Source organism: Callorhinus ursinus, unplaced genomic scaffold, assembly GCF_003265705.2.
Source record: "Callorhinus ursinus isolate GAN/ISIS: 27379988/994484 unplaced genomic scaffold, GSC_fseal_2.0 scaffold26, whole genome shotgun sequence".
NCBI lineage: Eukaryota > Metazoa > Chordata > Mammalia > Carnivora > Otariidae > Callorhinus > Callorhinus ursinus.
In genome coordinates this window covers 15,823,816-15,843,181 of record NW_027397088.1, presented here as the reverse complement: position 1 = coordinate 15,843,181, position 19,366 = coordinate 15,823,816, and the positions used below count along the sequence as shown (strand labels likewise).

The 19,366-nt window shown below is 41.4% G+C and overlaps 1 protein-coding gene across 1 annotated transcript in view; it reads left to right on the top strand.

Moving 5' to 3' along the window:
• DTNBP1 (dystrobrevin binding protein 1) overlaps positions 1-19,366 on the top strand; it is a 121,455-nt gene that overhangs the window by 32,318 nt on the left and 69,771 nt on the right. Inside the window, exon 6 of the mRNA XM_025891072.2 lies at positions 9,511-9,643. Coding sequence (XP_025746857.1) covers positions 9,511-9,643 — 133 coding nt within the window. The remainder of the gene's footprint in view (positions 1-9,510; positions 9,644-19,366) is intronic.

Genomic DNA, 19,366 nt, shown 5'->3' with positions numbered 1-19,366 from the left:
ATTGTCAGTGAGCAGTCATATTTTGAAAGGAATCTTTTTTCCTGAGCAGTAGGTCTCGACAGTGGGCTTAAAATATTCAGCAAACCATGTTGTAAACAGATGTGCTGTCATCTAGGCTTTGTTGTTTCATTTATAGAGCAGAGGCAGAGTAGATCTAGCATCATTCTTAAGGGCCCGAGGATTTTCGAAAAGGTGAATGAGCATTGGCTTCAACTTCAAGTCAGCAGCTGCATTGGCTCCTGACAAGAGAGTCAGCCTGTCCTTGGAAGGCAGGCATTGACTTCTCCTCTCCAGCTGTGGAAGTCCTGGATGACATCTTCTTCCTATAGAAGGCTGCTTCATCTACATTGAAAATCTGTTGTTTAGTTGCAGCCACCTTCATTAACTCTCCCAGCTCGATCTTCTGGAGAACTTGCTGCAGCTTCTCCATCAGCACTTCCTGCTTCACCTGGCACTCGGTGTTACAAAGATGGTTTCTTTCCTTAAACCTCATGAACCAACCTCTGCCAGCCTCAGAATTTATTTCAGAGAACTGAAGAGAGTCAGGGCCTGGCTCTGGATTAGACTTTGGCTTAAAGGACTGTTGTGGCTGGTTTGATCTTTGGTCCAGACCGCTCAAACTTTCTCCATGTTGGCAATACTACCGTTTTGCTTTCTTGTCATTCATGGGATCATTAGAGTAGTACTTTTCATTCCCTTCAAGAACTTTCTCTTTGCATTCACAACTTGGCTAACTGCTTGGTGCAAAAGGCCTAGCTTTCAACCTGTCTCAGCTTTCGACATGCCTTCCTCACCGAGCTTAATCATTTCTAGCTTTTGATTTAAAATGAGAGATGTGTGACTCTTCCTTTCACTTAAACACTGAGAGGCCGTTGTACAGTTATTAGGCCTCATTTCTGTATTGTTGTGTCTCAGGGACTAGGGAGGCTCCCGGAGAGGGAGAGAGATGGGGGAACAGCCCATTGGTAGAGAGTCAGAACACACACAATATTTATCAGTTAAGTTCTCTTTTATGGGTGTGGTTCATGGCATCTCAGAACAATGACAGTAGTAACATCAAAGACTGCTGATCACAGATCACCACAGTAATAACAAAGTTTGAATTATCACGAGAATTACCAAAATGTGACATAGAGATATGCAGTGAGCAAATGCTGTTGGAAAAATGGCACCAATAAACTTGCCCAGTGCAGGGTGGCCACAAACTTTGGATTTGTAAAAAAACACAGTATCTGCAAAGCACGATAAAATGAGGTATGCTTGTATTGAGTTCTTTTTGAAGAGTGAATTTTGTTTCCTTAAAAGATACCTCTAAAATCTAGGTGGTTTTCACATATATTGCCAGTCTGAATTACCATTAACAGTTGAAATACATGTTACCTTTGGTTTTCACTGTATTGCTGTTATTTGTCTGATATTTATACTTAGTAATGAATGACTAACTGTAGAACAGACAGTCAAAACTGGAAGTCTGAAGGCCTCGTATCTGTTGTTGACTTAGAGTAAGCCCCATAGAGAGGTGTTTTCAAATTGAGACTTTTAGGTAAGCAACTTAAACGTCTTGGACCGGGTGCTGATATTCTTTACAATAGGAAAAGATTTTAAAGCCAGATTTGATGGGGTAGGTTATATAAACATATATCTATATCATGAATGTAGTGTATGAATTCATTTTTTTATTATTATGTTCAGTTAGCTACTGTATAGTACATCATTAGTTTTTGATGTAGTGTTCAGTGATTCATTAGTTACATAAAACACCCAGTGCACATCACAACACGTGCCCTCCTTAATACCCATCACCCTATTACCCCCTCCTCCCTCCTCCCTCCTGAGACCCTCAGTTCGTTTCCCGGGGTCCATAGTCTCTCATGGTTCATCTCCCTCTCTGATTTCTCCCCCTTCAGCTTTCCTTCCCTTCCCCTGTGGTCCTCCCTGCTATTCGTTATGTTCCACATATCAGTGAGATTATATGACAGGTGTCTTTCTCTGCTTTACTTCACTTAGCATAATCCCCTCCACTTCCATCCATGTCGATTGCGAATGGTGGGTATTCATCCTTTCTGATGGCTGAATAATATTCCATTGTGTATATGAACCACATCTTCTTTATCCATTCATCTGTTGAACGGCATCTCGGCTCTTTCCACAGTTTGGCTATTGTGGACATTGCTGCTATGAACATTGGGGTGCATGTGGCCCTTCTTTTCACTACATCTGTATCTTTGGGGTAAATACCCAGTAGTGCAATTGCTGGATCGTATGGTAGCTCTATTTTCAACTTTTTGAGGAACCTCCATACTGTTTTCCAGAGTGGCTGCACCAGCTTGCATTCCCACCAACAGTGTAGGAGGGTTCCCCTTTCTCCACATCCACGCCAACATCTGTCGTTTCCTGTGTTGTTAATTTTAGCCATTCTGACCGGTGTGAGGTGGTATCTCATTGTGGTTTTGATTTTTATTTCCCTGATGGCTGATGATGTTGAGCATTTTTTCATATGTCTGTTAGCCATTTGTATGTCTTCTTTGGAGAAGTGTCTGTTCATGTTCTGCCCATTTTTTGACTGGGTTATTTGTTTTTTGAGTGTTGAGTTTGAGAAGTTCTTTATAGACCTTGGGTATCAGGCCTTTAAGTTTATGTATCATTCCTAGATATTGGAACCAGTGTCTTAAATGTTTGCACATATACTACTGGATTCTTTTATTTTTTTGCAGCCTCAAAATATCTCTTATCACCTTAATACTTTGACGTAATATTAAGGCTTAGTCAAGCAATAATTTAAAAAATTTTAAAAGCTAGGAAGTAGTAACTGACCTGTATATAGTCACAGGATTCTCTTAACTTCTTTGAACTTTGTGCTCTTTTCCTGTCAGATCTGATACCATATTCAGCCAGTCCCACCATCTTCCGGGCTACGCGTCCTTTTTAAAAAAGTCTTGCTCTGCCCTCTAGACTACCTGCCCTTATTACAGAGTAAAGGACTTATGTGGTGTGAGCGATCTGAACCTTTGATGATGCTTTTAGATGCCTTATCCTATGGCTTAATAAATATGACTCCTGATTACCTGATCCCCCAGGAATTGTGAAGTAAGACTGGATAATCCCTTCATTTTTTTTTTTCAAATGGAGTGTGATCCATTCATCTTACATAAGCCTGTGTAATAGATAATTACTGGTAGTTTGATGTTTAAAAAAAACGATGAAGATACGCTGGGAACTAGAGAATAAGGGCTGTGGCCTCCTCTCATGTCTGGGTTTGGATCCCAGTTCCACAACTTCCTGTGAGACCCCATGCAGGCTTCTTGACCGCTCCAAGCTTGTTTCTTTGCAGAAAGAGGATGAGAGTTCCTGCCTCAGAGGGTAGTTGGAGGATTGAACGAGATGACAGATGTAAGGAGAGCACTCGGCTCAGTGCTTAGTACCTAATGAGATATCTACCGTGTGCCATGGGGCTCTTTGTAGGCTCGGGGACTATAACACTGAACAGGACTGGGTACCTGCCATCAGGATGCCCACATTCTAGTGGAAGTCTCTCTAGCCTTTGCAAATTTGCAAAACCACTCTTCTTTGATAGAAGGGTTTGGATGGATGTTACGCAATTGAGCTTATCCTGTAAAATTGGGTAGAATGCAAAGCCACAGCATGAAATGTGGTAGATGAACAGTGTCGTATTCTGATCATTGGTAGATCATGTATAAGGAGAAAAAATGGAATGTTGGCAACCAGATTCGCCCTTCTTCTGAAATAACCACAGTGTGCATTTTATCATTAAACTGGTAAAATGTGTGAAAAGTATTGAATTTTCTTGAACTTCCACTAGAGGGTAGCCTAACCCTATTCCTTTATTGAAGTTTAAAATGTCAGTGGCTCCTCGGAGTTTTTGCTCTTGCTTAGTTTAAGTGACCTACTTCGAAAAGACTGTTCTCTTCTTCCAGAACAGGAGATTCTGTGAATTCTTAGATAACAGAGTGCTGTAATAGTGACAGCCATAGACTGAGTTTGTATCTTTCTTTTGATCTGACCTAACCTGATACATTGTTGTTTTGCTGTCTTTATGGAATTTGAGAGCGTCTGGCAGGAAGGCTGCCCCCAGCTACAGGTGTTTTGTGAACTAGGTTTATTTTATTGTTCAGGTTCCTTTCTGGGAGGAGGAACATTAACTCTCTTTAGACACCTTTTCCTGTGCTACCCAGATCTCGTTCAGGCCATAACGGCATTTGCAAGCTAATGCACTTCTTAAAGTTCCTTGTTACCGCAGCATCATTGCTGTATTATCTTATTACGTAAAAGGGTAATGTAAGCATTTGAAGGATCTTTGAAGCCTTTTAGTACCTGGCCTCTGTGACCTCTGGTTTTGCAACCAAAGATTTCTTTCTTCCTTCCTCGAGGCTAATTGTTTTGTTAGAAAAGTACTCATTAAGTATGAAATAATTTTAGTGTGCCACCCCATCTTCATATATAAGCGGTTACACTGCAGATAATACGTATTTCAAACAAATGGCACAAAGAAAAATTCCAAGCAGAATTGCTCTTCCTCCGGGATGGTCTTCTCAACAAGGATTGTGAGGCTCTTCCCTGCACAGTTGTCAGGCATTCCCACATGGCTTTTCACAATAAAATTCCACCTCTCTTTTCCACTGGTCGCTGAATGAGACACAGGCTGTTGGTGTAGCAAGCAAAATGGTCAGGTTTGAGCTTGTGAGGGTATATTTGTGTCCGTGGAGCCCTGCTAGTGTTTTGTGTGCGTGCGTTCTATGTTTGGGTTACCAACTAACTCACATACGCGATTCATTTTGTAGTGGGAAATGAGCAGGTTGTGACCAGGACATTCATTTTCTGCCATTTAAATGCAATATAAAATATTCAGAGTACTCATCACATATATATGCTTGTAATTATTTAAAGGGATTTTTAAAAGTTTCTACTGTGAAAAAGGAAGAACATTTATTTTTGTCAAGATAGTTCTTCTATATTTGACTCCTGATTTCAAGCCAGTTAAGAGTTAAAATGGAAAATTTCCATTGCTTTTGCTGCTCTAACTCACTGATAAGGGGCCTGGTCTGACATATTAATAACAAAAGTACCATAGTGTTGCCTAATGTTTTCTAACTTCTCTGCCCATGTTTAATTCATCCTTTTACAAAATTTAGCATAAGCTCCTATATTTAAGTTAGATGAACATGAATCATACATTTGCTTTTTTGGTTATTATTCGATGTTTTAGTGGGATAGAGTCATTCTTAGTTGAATTCAGTAGACTAGGTATTAGGGGATACAAAGATGCAAACATTCAGTTATTACCCTTAAGACCCTTACTGATTCCTGAGAGAATACGCAGGAATATATAAATAGTTGATAATATCAGAGTATAAGCTCTGTGTGAGGTTCAGAGGTGTGTGGAGGTGCAGAAGAAGGGGGAGGGCAGGCAAGCAGAGGCATCTCACAAGTAGACAGAGTCAGAGAGACAGGAACGTACATGAGTCGTCTTAGAATGGTGAGTGGTCCCGAAGGAAAGTAGTAGTGAGATTGGAAAAGTAGGTTGTGACCCTGGGGGGGTGATAGGTTTCTGAATACTGAGTTAAGGTGTTAAACTGGATTCTTTTTTTTTAAGATTTTATTTATTGATTTGAGAGAGAGAGAGTGAGCGCATGAGCAGGGGGAAGGGGCAGAGGGAGAGAGAATCTCAAGGAGACTCCCCGCTGAGCAGGGAGCCCAACACAGGGCTCGATCCCAGGACCCTAAGATCATGACCTGAGCTGAAGGCAGACGCTTAACAGACTGCGCCACCCAGACACCCCTAAACTGGATTCTTAAAGTACTCAGGAGCTTTAACTTTGTAGAGGAGAGAACATAAATACAAATTTGGTGGTAGCAATGAAATGGCCACTGAGTCTCCCAAGCATTTTAGATCTAGATTAACTGAGCAGGGAGCCTGACATGGGTCTCGATCCCAGGACCCCAAGATCATGACCTGAGCCACCCAGGCGCCCCTAGTTTGTTTCTTAGTAGTAGTTCCAGGTTTGGTACTAAACCAGTCACATGCTTCACTTGGTCGCCATTTTATTAACACAAGAATGAACTAGGATGGCAAGTTCAGTGTGTATCTAGAAGAGAATTTCTCTCCATGAGAAAGGAATTGGCCTGACTAGGTATCAAGTCATTTCATTCAAGTTTCTGGCTTCATTAGTTCTCTAGTCAACCAAGAGAGCTAGACTCTAAATAGAAATTGCTATCTGGGGCGCCTGGGTGGCTCAGTCGGTTAAGCGACTGCCTTCGGCTCAGGTCATGATCCTGGCGTCCTGGGATCGAGTCCCGCATCGGGCTCCCTGCTCCGCGGGAGGCCTGCTTCTCCCCATGCTTGTGCTCTCTTTCCCTCTCTCTGTCAAATAAATAACGTCTTTAAAAAATATATCTATAAAGAAAAGAACTTGTCATCTGTCCAAATAAAAATCAAAAAGGTAAAAATATATATGTCTTCAAATATAGAACAGTTATTGATTCCATTACTTATTTTCTTTTTAGCAAAATCATTTAAAGTTTAATTCCCCTCATTTGTAAGGGATCTTAAGTCTAACAACATAGTTTTGAGTATAATTTTTAGGCATGTAAGTTTGCTAGAAAAAAATGAAAATTTTATTGATATTTTGGTCTGTTATATCTGTAGGTGTTTACATCATGATCATTTCTGGTATGCCAAATTACTAGTTTTAAATGACTTTTATGTGGATGGCTCAGTCGGTTGAGTGTCTGACTCTTGGTTTTGGCTCAAGTCATGGTATGATCACAGGGTCGTGCGATCGGGCTCCCTGCTCAGTGGAGGGTCTGCTTGAGATTCTCTCCCTCTACCTCTCCGTCTGCCTGTCCTCCACTCACCACCACTTGTGTGAGTGTGCTTGTGTGCTCTCTCTCTCTCTCAGACTCTTGTAAAAAATAAATAAATAAATGACTTTTATGGAACTTAGCTAATTTTTATAGTTTTTTCCCTGTATTTTTTTTTAAGATTTTATTTATTTATTTGACAGAGAGAGAGAGATAGCGAGAGCAGGAACACAAGCAGAGGGAGTGGGAGAGGGAGAAGCAGGCTTCCTGCCGAGCAGGGAGCCCGATGTGGGACTTGATCCCAGGACCCCGGGACCATGACCTGAGCCGAAGGCAGATGCTTAACAACTGAGCCACCCAGGCGCCCTTTTCCCTGTATTTTTAATAATCAGTTATAAACTACTGTCAAGTGCTAAGTTAGGTATACTTCGTATTTATATTTATGTGTAAGTATATAGTATATACTTTGCCCCATTGGACCCTTTTGACAGCTTTGCAAGATGTGAATTGTTAGTCCTTTTTTACAGATGAGATGTCTCACCTCATTGTAAGGGACAGAGCGGGGTTTCCAAGCCTGTGCTTCAAAGCCCTCCTCCTCATTGGTCCCCGGTACATTAAGGATAACAACGTAACATGCATGATACTGCAGGAACCAAGTAACTTAGAGTTAAATGGATTCCATATTAAATTTAATTATTCTAGTTCTTATCACTAATCAAAGTGAAATAGCCTTTTAAATAATCCTATTAGCTATGATCGCCTTTTAAGACCCCGTCAAGCTAGTTATAAAAGAATGAGCAGAATACTGCTTCTTCAGGGTCAGTAGTCATAGCTCCGAGACTGAGGCTTCTACTCGTTTTTCCATTTAATGTAATAACAACAAAAAAATAACGTAAACAGCAATGAATATAGTAATGTCATTTTGCCGGTTTTCTCCCCACATAAACCCTCTATGTACCATTCATGTCATTATTAAAAATCTTGGATTTAATTCCTCATGGACTGAAATTTAGATTTTGCATATTGTTTTAGGTTAGGCTTTCCATAATCCCATATCACATATATTAACAGTCTTTTGTGGCCCCTGAAGATAGATTCAAAACTGTTATGAACTGCATGATCATCAGCCCTTTGCAGCCCTCCCACGGTTTTACAGTGACCCATCAATATCTGGGAGTACCTGAAATGTCTTTGAAAAGGACTGCTAAACTGTCATCACATTTTTATTTTTCAGTAAAATTTTATTTTCCCCCCAAATCCATGTCTTTAAACCCTAGGCTCTACCAAACATAAGAGGGAGGTTTTATAGATAGCACAGATATTTGGCCAGATCTTTGGATCAAAGATTACAAACAGGCCAAAATGTGCATCTAATAAACCTAAAACTGCAAGTTGAAATTTGAGGAGTGTGCTTTTAATCCAGGTGCTACAAAAGCTAATTTGGAAAGTCCTGTGGAAATCTAGTGGACACATGAAGGAATTAGACGTGCCGTAATTGTATTTAGCTATTTATGTGAAAGCAGGACTGGAAGGCTGCACAGCTAGCTCGCTCCTTTTCTGCTGCCCCTTCCCCTCCCCACTGGGTGGCTGTGACTTCCACATTTGGGCGTCAGTCTCTTGCTGGACCTTCCCCTCCCCTCCCTCATCTGTGTTAGATGCCACTCTTGAGTTTCCCGAGCACCGCACACCTCACTCCGCCAGGACGTGGTGTCGTTGAAATACATCTCTCCTCCTACTTTGAGCTCTTTGGCACAAGGACTGTCTTTCATCTTTGTATGCCAGTGTCTGGCACATGTGTGGTGTTCGGTAAATGGCCAATGTGCTGTTGGAGTTCTCTAAAATCTTTGACCTCTAAAACTTCTCTGTTGTTGGGGAAAACAACCAATCCTCACTTCTACAACTATGAAGTCTTGGTTCACCTAGCACACTATCAACTCAAAACTATTTTAGTGCAAGAGGGACTCAGTTTGTCCCAGCTGCCCTTCAGTCGCTAGGTGACCTTGGCAAAGCACTGAGTTAATTTCTGCAGGCTTTGGTCTTGAATCTTTTAAATGAAGGCTTTTACTGGAACATGATCTCCATGTTCCAGTAAAGCTGCCAAGCTCTGTGGCCTAGAGGCACAGTAGAGACCACAGTGGTCTGGTGGGCAGAGCTAAGTCTCTTCCCCACCACCTAGTGACCTGGGCTTACTGAGTATCTGTACAGCTCTGAAGTGACTTGTGAAAATTGATGTATATCATTCGCCAGGGCAAAACAAATGCCCTGCTTAAGTAACTTGGAATCTCAAATTTTAAATTACGTTTGATATAATTTGTGTTAATCATAATTTGCTATATTCTCATGTCAAAATTGATTATTCACATGTGGTTTATGCGATCATTAGAATATCACATTAGATTAATCACGATGCTCTGTTTCCTCATCATCCTGGTTAATAGAATATTTGAAGTATTTTGGAAAATTATATCTTGCAAATGTTTGAAATATAAAAATAAACTCGAGAATTTGAAGTACATTTTAAAGTTGGTGAGTGTTTTATTTTGCTTCAAAATGCTTAAGAATATTAAATAAATGCAAAACAATTTCATTTTAAACTTTCTGTTGAACACTTTTTTTTTTCTCCATGATTGAGGATTCTGATTTTTTTACGTTTCTTATTTTTTTTTTTTTTTGGACCTTATGTACTTTCAGCTCACTTAGAAGCTAGCTTTGAGGAAGTCGAAAACAACCTGTTGAATCTGGAGGATTTATGTGGACAGTGTGAATTAGAAAGATACAAACATATGCAGTCCCAACAATTGGAAAATTACAAGAAAAATAAGAGGTGAGTTTGAAAAATTGGTCAACAGTATTCATTTTACATGCTGTTCTTTATAAGTTTGGGCCGATAAAAGACAAACAGTTGCAACATGTGAAGCTCATTCATAAGCTTTCCAGAACATGACCTTGAGACACATCTGTGTTTTGGTTCCACTGTATGTTGCCATTTTATGGAGATGAGCTCTGTAAAGCTGAGGCTGGGATAAAAGGTGGAGGGAAGCAGAGCGACAGCCACAGCCCTCCCAGAAAGCAGGAGCCCTGACCTCATTGTCTCCAAGTGGCATACCCTGAACTGCTTTCTTCCTTTTCTTTCTTTTCTCCTCCTTTATTATGAGAGCAGGAAGAAAAGGAACCTGAGCCCAGGCTGGGGAAACAGGCTCGTGGGGTTTGAATCTCAGCTTTGTCACGTACTGGCTGTGAGGCCGTAAGCAAGTTACTTGCTCTCTCTTAGCCTCAGTGTCTCTGGCCGATAGGATGATACTATACCCACTTCATAGGGTTGTTGTGAGGACTAAATGAGGTAAGAGCTATCAGGCACAAAAAGTGCTCTGTAAGTGTTAGTTATAATCGTGACTGTTGTCATGGAGCCGATAGGAACTGGACGCAGAAGAGAAGCCCAAGGGTGACAGTTTGTGGGACCAGCTGCAGCATCCCAGCTCATGCAGTGCCCCCTCAGGCAGGCTTGGAATTCTGGTCCGCGGGGCAGGGACCACGGTAGCTGATGAGAGTGCCCGAGGCAGTCCGTGGTCTGCCCCGCGCGGAACAGGGAGGGGAGCCATGAGAGGGGTTTGTGATAGTGCAAGAAAACCCAGGTCGTGGGATTGGAGTTGGGCTTAGGCCTGAGAGCAGATTTGGAGGGAGAGGAAGAAAGATCGGCTAGGCAGAGTATCCTCTTGGTTTTAAGTGTTCTCATCGAGGGAGTGGCAGTATGGGAGGACTGGGTTGTTGACACAGACAGGAAGTGCCGGTCACTGGCATACAGGAGGAAAAAAAGTGAAGCTAATATGTAGGTATTGTAGATTATCACACTGACGTCATAGTTTTCTAGAATAATGCCAAAGGATGGGGCAGAGATGAAACTGAGTATTCTGAAATTTTAGATCGGGTCCATGTGTTTCTAGGACTGGGTCTTAAAGGTTAATGAGCCATAAGAATCACCTGGGTAGTGTTTCACGTGCAAACACCTTGGCTCCATCACTGGACAGCCCCAGTTCCCAAGTTAATTCCAGTGGTTTTGCTGTAGACAAGCATTCCAGGCGATTCCGACACGGGCAGTTCAGGGAGAGACCCTTTAAGAGACGGCCAGGTGGGGGTGGGATTGGGTGGTGTGCAGGCTCTACATGGAAGAGCTTCAAAAGGAGCCCCAAGGGGGCTGTGGATAAAATTGTCTGCAGAAGTTTGTAAGTATGTGAGTTTTTCTGGAGGTGCTTTCTGTAAATTGCATTTGCCTACAGAGATTACAGGAGGGTATGTGGCAGCATTAAGAATGGAGTCCTTGTCAAAGAACGAGTGGGTGAGTGCTGGGACCCAGGGGGTTTCAGACTGAATCATGGGGCATGAGAGATGAAGAACTTTCTCTCCAGAAGAGAGGAGAACAACGCAAGATTAGCAGAGTTAGAGATGGTTGAGTTAGAGATGTTTTGGCTAGTCTGCAATTTTAAATGAAAAAGTAGGGAAATACTCTGTTGTGAAATCGTGTTAATCATGTAAGTTTATTTATAATACAGTAGGTTTCAAGGAGCATAGTAGGAAGGCTTAGAATGGCAAATTGGGAAATTTTTGTAGGAAATTGGGCAGTGTGGGTACAGGTCATGTGAACCCTAGAAGTTACGTGGTTTCCTCATCTGTAAAATGGAGATAATAAAAGACCTTTTAGAGTTATGTTAAGGATTCAGTTGGTAAAGTGCTTAGAATAATGCTCAGGACATGGTGCATGCCGCGTCAGGTGACCAGCACTGGCTGACTTGTATGCTTACTTGTACGGCCGAGTCGACGGGTATTCCATATTTGTATCAGTTATGTTTTCTAGCTGGTTGAGCACACGAATTATAGGAATATTGCGGTTTTTCTATCCATATGCGTTAATACTGATTATTTGAAACAGGGTATCAGATACTTTAGTATGTAAAATTAAATTTCAGGTTTTCGTAAGCTAAGATGATTAGATAGAAAAAAGTAATAAGATTTGGAACTATGAGGTTTTATATCTTTCTTTTCACTTTTACCCAGTGACTGAAATATATTCTAATTAATGCATTATAATTTATATGTTATAAAATGAAAATTAATTTTAGTGTTTGGAGAGCAGCATTGCCCGTAATTTAAGTGAAAGCCAAATGTACTGAACGGGTCTTAATATGTTTCACGTAATTGAAATGACAGAGTATTTGTCCTTTAAGAGTTAGAATTATGTAGTAGAAAGAGTGTGTCCTTAGAGTCAGAAGACCCAAGGCCTGGCTCCCTCGGTTACTGACTTGGGCGTTAGGCCTTACTGACGACGTGAACAGTTGACGCGGTTGGTGACGTGGGCGTCAGGCCTTACGACGTGAAGGCTCACACGTACTTTGTATGTCATATGTACTGTACACTGTACTCTTACAGTAAGCTACAGAAAAATGTTACTAAGAAAATCATAAGGGAAAATACATTTACAGTACTATACTGTATTTATCAAAGAAAAATCTGCATATAAGTGGGCCCATGCCATTCAAACTTGTGTTGTTTAACAGTTAACCGAATATTGAAACAGAGGGGTTCAGTGAAAGTCTGCATATCGCACAGTAGGGCTGTTTGGCCATTTTCCTCCCTGGCTCCCAGAAGTCTGGCAGCCAAACTTACACCCCCGTGGCTCATCTGAGAAATTGACAGCCCAGAAGAAAACACCTGTCCATGTGAATGTTTGGGGGCTCTGATGAAAGAGCAGGGTCTGCGTCTTTGCACCCTGCATGCTGAGCCCCACACTTGTGTACATGACTTCCAGTCAGCTTTGTGGTGCCTCACTCTTAAATATGAATGGATAGCTGAGGAACAATAGCCAGTGGAGGAAAGCTTCCAGAGTGAAAGGGACCAAAATAAATAGAAAATAAACTAATAATAATTAAAAGCACACACACACAGAGGAATGAGAGGCTATGAGGGGAACAGAAGGAAACTTACAAACAAATCATAATATACGAGGCCACCTGCTAAGAGACCATTTTGCATTTATGAGACATGAACAGGAGGCTGCAGAAAAGGAATAGTAAGAGACAAGAAAGAGCTCTTAGAAATAAAACATATAGCAGAAATAGTAAATTTCAGCCGAAGCATTGGGAGATCATGTTTGGCCTCTATATAAGAGAGCATAGAGGTAAGAAAAGCTAAGAATGTTGAGAAAATTAGAGAATTCATTCCTGAGTCTCATATCTGACTACTGGAAGCTTCAGAAAGAAAGGGGGGGAAAAGGCAAATTTATTAAAGAACTAATACAAGATAACTGTTCAGAACTGAATGATATGAATAAGTTTGAAAGGGCCCACCAAGTACCGGACAAAATGAGTGGGAAAAGACCCATTGTCAATGCATATTTTTATAAATTTCACTACACTAGGAATAGAGGTCGTAAAAGTCTTCAGAAAAATCTTAAGGATCAGGAATCAAAAGGAACGTGAGCTTTTCAGCAGCACCGTTAGAACTGGAGAATGATTTTCACTTTTCATTTACTTAGCAACATTTTCATCAAGTGGGAGGAAATGGTCATTTCCAGGCGTACAGGGGCTCAGATTTCACTCAGGCACACACCGTATCAGGAAACTGCGGGAGGATATGGTCCACCGACAAGGGAGTAAACCAAGGAGAAGGAAGAACGGACATGAATTGCAGTGAGGATCCATCCAGTTCAGAAGAGAAACAACGGGAATACTCAGAGGGATGGTAAAGAGAAGTTTGAACAGGCCTGGCAAGCGGTCCAGACTGAAGAAGGAAGACCTTCTGGAGGATTGCAAGAGCAGTGTTTCCAGGGGAAGAAAATGAAGCTAATAGGTTGTCTGATAAGCTTGATCATATTGAGAGTTTTATAAGCTCTGACGGCAAGTCTTTGGTGATAGGTACAATGTTTTAAAATGGGCCAAATAAGACAACTCTTAACACTAGGGGAAAACACAGTTTTACAAGAAGAGAAATAAAACACCATATGACTCAGTTACAAACAGTATTTATAGAACTCTGTAATCGCTAACGTGGAGTTAGGCCGGAATTGTGCTATAACTTACTGGGAAAGATGGTGAAGCTTGCTGTATTGCAGGCTACAAGGGAAGGGAGTAAAGAAAGCTCATCCTCGGCTTCCACAGCAGGAGATCAATATGTAATATTTAAAACAGAACAAAATGAATAATTATCAGTGTTGGCACATTAGAATAGAAATAATGGAGGTAAATACCAGAAATAGCCCAAAGAATGGAATGTGGCTTCTTGTAAAAAGCGGGCCAGGAAGGTGGACAGAGCCGGGGCAGGGAACTCTGATCCTCATCATAAATAAAACCTCTGGGCACTAGTTGACTTAAGGAATGTACATGCATTATTTTGACAAATACAGAGATTGAATTTAAAAACACTCTACACTGAGAAGATTGCCACTGACAAAACCTTCCATGATCAAATAAGTTCCAGGAACGCTCTGTCCTGTGTTTGCCTTGTGGAGCTTTGTGGTACATGTCAGTGCATTCCAAGTTCTGGGAATTCCTATAGTAAAGAAATTTGTTTGACTCAGCATCTCACAGCTTGCTTGCTCACAAACCAATCTGTGTGTAATACACGTTACAATTCTGTGACTTGGTATTTTTCTGTATTATATAACACCATCTGAAAAATTTTCAAATACTGGTCCCCCAAAATAAGCTTATTATCTGATTCCATGGGGAAGAGTTTCTTAAAAATAAACCTCCTTCCTTTTTAACAAGATGCCCTACAATCTAAACTGATGACTTTTCTTGCTCTAAAGAAGAAAATGTATGGTAACAAAAGATTGGCTAGGTAGGATGTGTGTGTATGTTTAAAACGTCTGCATGCTGGGGCACCTGGATGGCTCAGTCGGTTAAGTGTCCGACTTTTTTTTTTTTTTTTTAAGATTTAGTTAGTTAGTTATTAGAGAAAACAAGCGGGGAGGAGTGGCAGACAGAGAAGGAGAAGCAGACTCCCCGCTGAGCAGGGAGCCCAACTCAGAGCTGCATCCCAGGACCCCTAGATCATGACCTGAGCTGAAGGCAGATGCTTCACCAACTGAGCCATCCAGGCACCCTAAGCATCCAACTCTTGATTTTGGCTCAGGTCATGCTCTTAGGGTCCTGAGATCAAGCCCCACGTCAGGCTCCACCCTGAGCATGGAGCCTGCTTGGGGTTCTTTCTCTCCCTCTTCTCCTGCCCCTCCCCCACTGTGCACGCATGCATGCACTCTCTCAAAAAATTATAAAAAATGAGTGTGCTATGTAACACAATTTCTTTAAATAATAAAAAAATGAAATGCATGCTCTACAGATTTTCAGAAAATCTGGGGTAGACAGTTGGATGGAATGGGGAGGGTAGGGGCATGAAGGGTAATTTCTTACTAACCTCCAGAGCTAATAGTCTCTACAATAGGCTCCAAGGCATTTTCTCACTCAGCTTCCATCAGAGCCTGTGGAGTGGGTGGGGCAGCAATTATTGGGAGTTAAGGAGGAAACTGAGGTCCAGGAAGTCAGGACCAGCATCAGAGCCATGGTCTCCAGTCACTTTGAACTTGCCTTTTTTTTTTTTTTCCTTTTAAGTTGGAACACACCAAATCAGTCCCAGGTGTTGATACATGCATTGGATATATGCTGTTTTGTCATACATTTGACATGCATTCCCAGTACAGAGAATAGCTTCCTGCTATCTATAAAAGGAGGACAGGGTCTGTTCCCAGCAGTAATAGTGGCTTACGGTGGCAGTGAGTCTCACCATGGGCGGAGGGAAACATGCCACTTTAGAACACTCCTAGGGAAGATCCCAATAGCTCTTGTCTACCCTTGGAAAACATTTGAATGATGGTTCAACTCAGGTATTTCTGCAGTGAAGAAGGACATCTAATGGTTATCTAATGAAAGTGACATACAAGGAACTGTACAGTTGTAGAGAGAAAATACCCATAAATAGCTTTTCTAATAATGTCTGCATATAAAGTGATATTACTATTATACCTTTTATAGACAGGAATAGACACTGCCTTGATAAATCGTAAAACACTATATAGTGGACAGAATGTGGTTACAGGCAGAAGACAGGTACTGATACCAGTGGCTAAGTTGTCAGATAATTCAGAGGATGTGTTAGCCATATGCACTTAACTCATGGATTCCTTGTAGTAGGAAATAAGCACTTTTCATCAGGTAAGAGTTAATATTTTGTTTTTGTTTTCTTTTTTTATTTGAGTATAGTTGACAAGAGTATTTTGTACAGTGAGCCAAAATAAAGAACTTAAAACCATTTACACATGTTTGTCTAGCTAGCAGTTAGAAAAATGGACTTGAGATTTGGGAGTCCATCTTTAGTCACAGTGTTCAGGGGGTGGCAAATGTGTAATGAGGTATAATTTTTTTTTAAGATTTATTTATTTTAGAACGAGAAGGAGGGGCAGAGGCAGAGAGAGGATCTCAAGCAGAGTCCACACCGGGCATGGAGCCTGACCTCAGGACCCTGAGATCATGACCCGAGCCAAAACCAGGAGTCGGTCGCTTAACTGACCTGTATATAGTCACAGGCGCCACCCAGGCGCCCTGTGATAAAGTATAATTTCTGATGGTTATGTAGAAGTCAAAGAAAATAAAACAGGATTATGTTCTCGTGGTGAGGCAGGGGGAAGCTGCTGTAGCCAGGGTGAGCAGGGAAGGCCCTTCTGAGAAGGCACATGAGAATCAGGACCTGAATGGAAGGGCAGCCATGTAAGGATTGAGGATTACACAGTTCCACAGAGAAGGAACAATAGGGACGAAAAACCTGAATCATGGGCGCCTGGGTGGCTCCGTTGGTTAAGCGTCTGCCTTCGGCTCAGGTCATGATCCCAGGGTCCTGGGATCGAGCCCCGTATTGGGCTCCCTGCTAAATGGGGAGCCTCCCTCTCCCACTCCCTCCGCTGCTCCCCCTGCTTGTGCTCTCTCTCTCTCTGTCTCTCTGTCAAATAAATAAATAGATAAAAATCTTAAAAAAAAAACCAAAAACCATGAGCACTACAAGAGAATGAAGAAGTGGAGCTAAAAAGAAATGTTGAATTCCAACCTTCTGAATTTTTAATCTTTCCAGGGCCGCCATTATGTTACTTAGAATGCTTGTAGAGATTCTTTCACAATGATTATCCTTAAAATCATACAGAAATGTGTAACTTTATTAAAATATTTATTTCCAAGTTTCTGGATCCTTTGTTTTCTTCAGCAGGCAACATAATTTCAGAATTTCTCTGAAAATAGCTACATCTTGAAGAAGACAGTGATTTTAGTAATTCCACTTAATTATAAATGACTCATAATTCTAACAATCTTCTCTTGGACTTGAAATCTGTTCAGCGGCATGATAAACTCTAGAAACATTTCTCACTGATTCAGACTTTGGAACTTGGTTGTTACCTCTTAGAAACTCTTGCAGGTTCGAGGGTCACTGCTCCTGTGTTGGGCTTTAGTTATCATGCCTATTTCCAGAAAGTTACTCCTTTTACTTTCTGTATTACAGCTAATGCTAAGGAACTGTGCTCTTTTTGTTTGTGTTTTTTGCTAACATGTAGACTATAGACATAAGTTTCAAAAATCAAGCTAAGTGTAAGAGATTTATTTGAGATGTAATGACATAACCTTTCGTAGTCGTTGACCAGTTTATGTTTAGAGAATAATCTGCCAAGCTCCTGAGCTTCCAGAAATGACTGTCCAAACTAACCGAGAGAAGTAGTGGGCCATAGGTCTGACCTGTACTCCCCATTTCTGAAAGTTGGGGATGGTGGTGGGAGGGCTTGGCAGAAGTGTAGCACACAGGCCTGGCTTTGCTGAGAACAGAACGGAGGGAACCTACAGGGTGAAGATGGTTCTTTAACCAGAAGAGAAGGTCCCAAGCACCTCATCCAAAGGAGTTGGGCAGAAAGTCAACAACTAGCTTCTGAGGTTTTGCAACGGAGTCTGGTTTGCATGCTGAATGCAAAGTGGATCCGGAGAACTTTCCGGTAGAGAGTGCTTTGACATAAAGGGAGTGGATTCTATCTACCCAAGGTGGAGTATCAGGGACCAGGTTTACTTTCCCACCTGATAGAACAAAAAAAACCAGACAAACCAATGCTTTTGAAGACCCTGGACATCAGGCAAAGAAGAGAAGTGATCCTTGATGGATCAACAAGCAAACGGGTGCGATGAGACCTCTGCTTGCCCCGCATTCTGCTCGAGTTTCCAGGCTACAGGGCAGGGCGGGGCCCAGGAAGACCCTGGGCACTTTCTGAGTGGAGGAAACAGAGTCGCGAGTCTGAGAGACCAAGGCAGCCGGTGTTTATAGGACACAGGGCCAGAGAGGAGAGGGCTGCGGAGAGGATCCCGGAAATCTGCCAAGGGTTCCCCTTGCATATCCAGCAGCGTACTCATAATGCACGTGAGGAGACTCCCAGAGGCAGGAGGGGGAAAAAAAGGCAGAGGACGAGCTCACAGTTGCTGTTGCTTACACAGTGCCTGCTCTCAACAGCTCGACTGGAAAAACTTGTAATTCATGGGACATTGGGAAGAGCACTCAGGAATGTCTTCTCTCAGTAGGGGGTATAATTAGCCCCTGAATGAGCCCTGCTCCAGACCTGTTTAACAAATCATGAAAGCAAGCATCAAAAGGACCAGACTGTTCCCAAGGAAATTATCCCAAAACAAAGCTCAAGAATATTTGTAGAAAGACCCAAATATCTAGCACCCAAAAGGTAAATCACGATGTGTAGCATTGAATTAAAGATTACTCAGCAAACATGGAGATAACCAATCAATCAGAAGCAATTCAGAATTGATAACACATGTTAGAATTAGCATACAAGGACACTAAAACCCGTTATTGTAACTGTTCTGTAAGTTCAAGATACTAAGTAGACACATGGAAGATGAAAAAAGGCGCAAACCTGTCTCTCTATTTTTCTCCTTTTACTTCGTCCTTCCCTATTAGATGCTAGTTTTAGGTGGTTCCCAGGTGGTTAACTGATAGTAAATTATTGTATTTATTATACTGTAGTAATCACATCTGCTAAGCCAGTGACCTCTTGATAGGAGGCTATGAATTTGTGGGGTTCATGAATTTGTAATCAAATCTTACATTTTCTTTCAAAATGAAACCTAAGCTTACGAGTTGGCAAGGAATTCAACAAATTCTTATTCTGAAGTGTCAGAGAATAAATCTTGACAGTTTCAGACTTTATACATAGTCACAAGAACAGATGCAGCTAGAATATTTTAACAGGTTATTAGATCCTTGGGTTGACAGTAAATATAGTTCAGAACTGATATTTAAGTTCTTCAAGCTTTATTTTGAACAATGAGTATCTGTTTGCCATCAACATTAAAAACTCACGTTCTGTCTTGATTCTTTAAAAATAATATTTCTCTAATTGGTTACAGTACTCTTTTCCTGAACTTTTTCTCCCAGTTGTGTAAATGCAGATCTGTATGTTGGGGCTCATCAAGATGTTTGTTTTAACAGAGACAGTAAAAACTTAAATATATATTTGCAGTTGAAA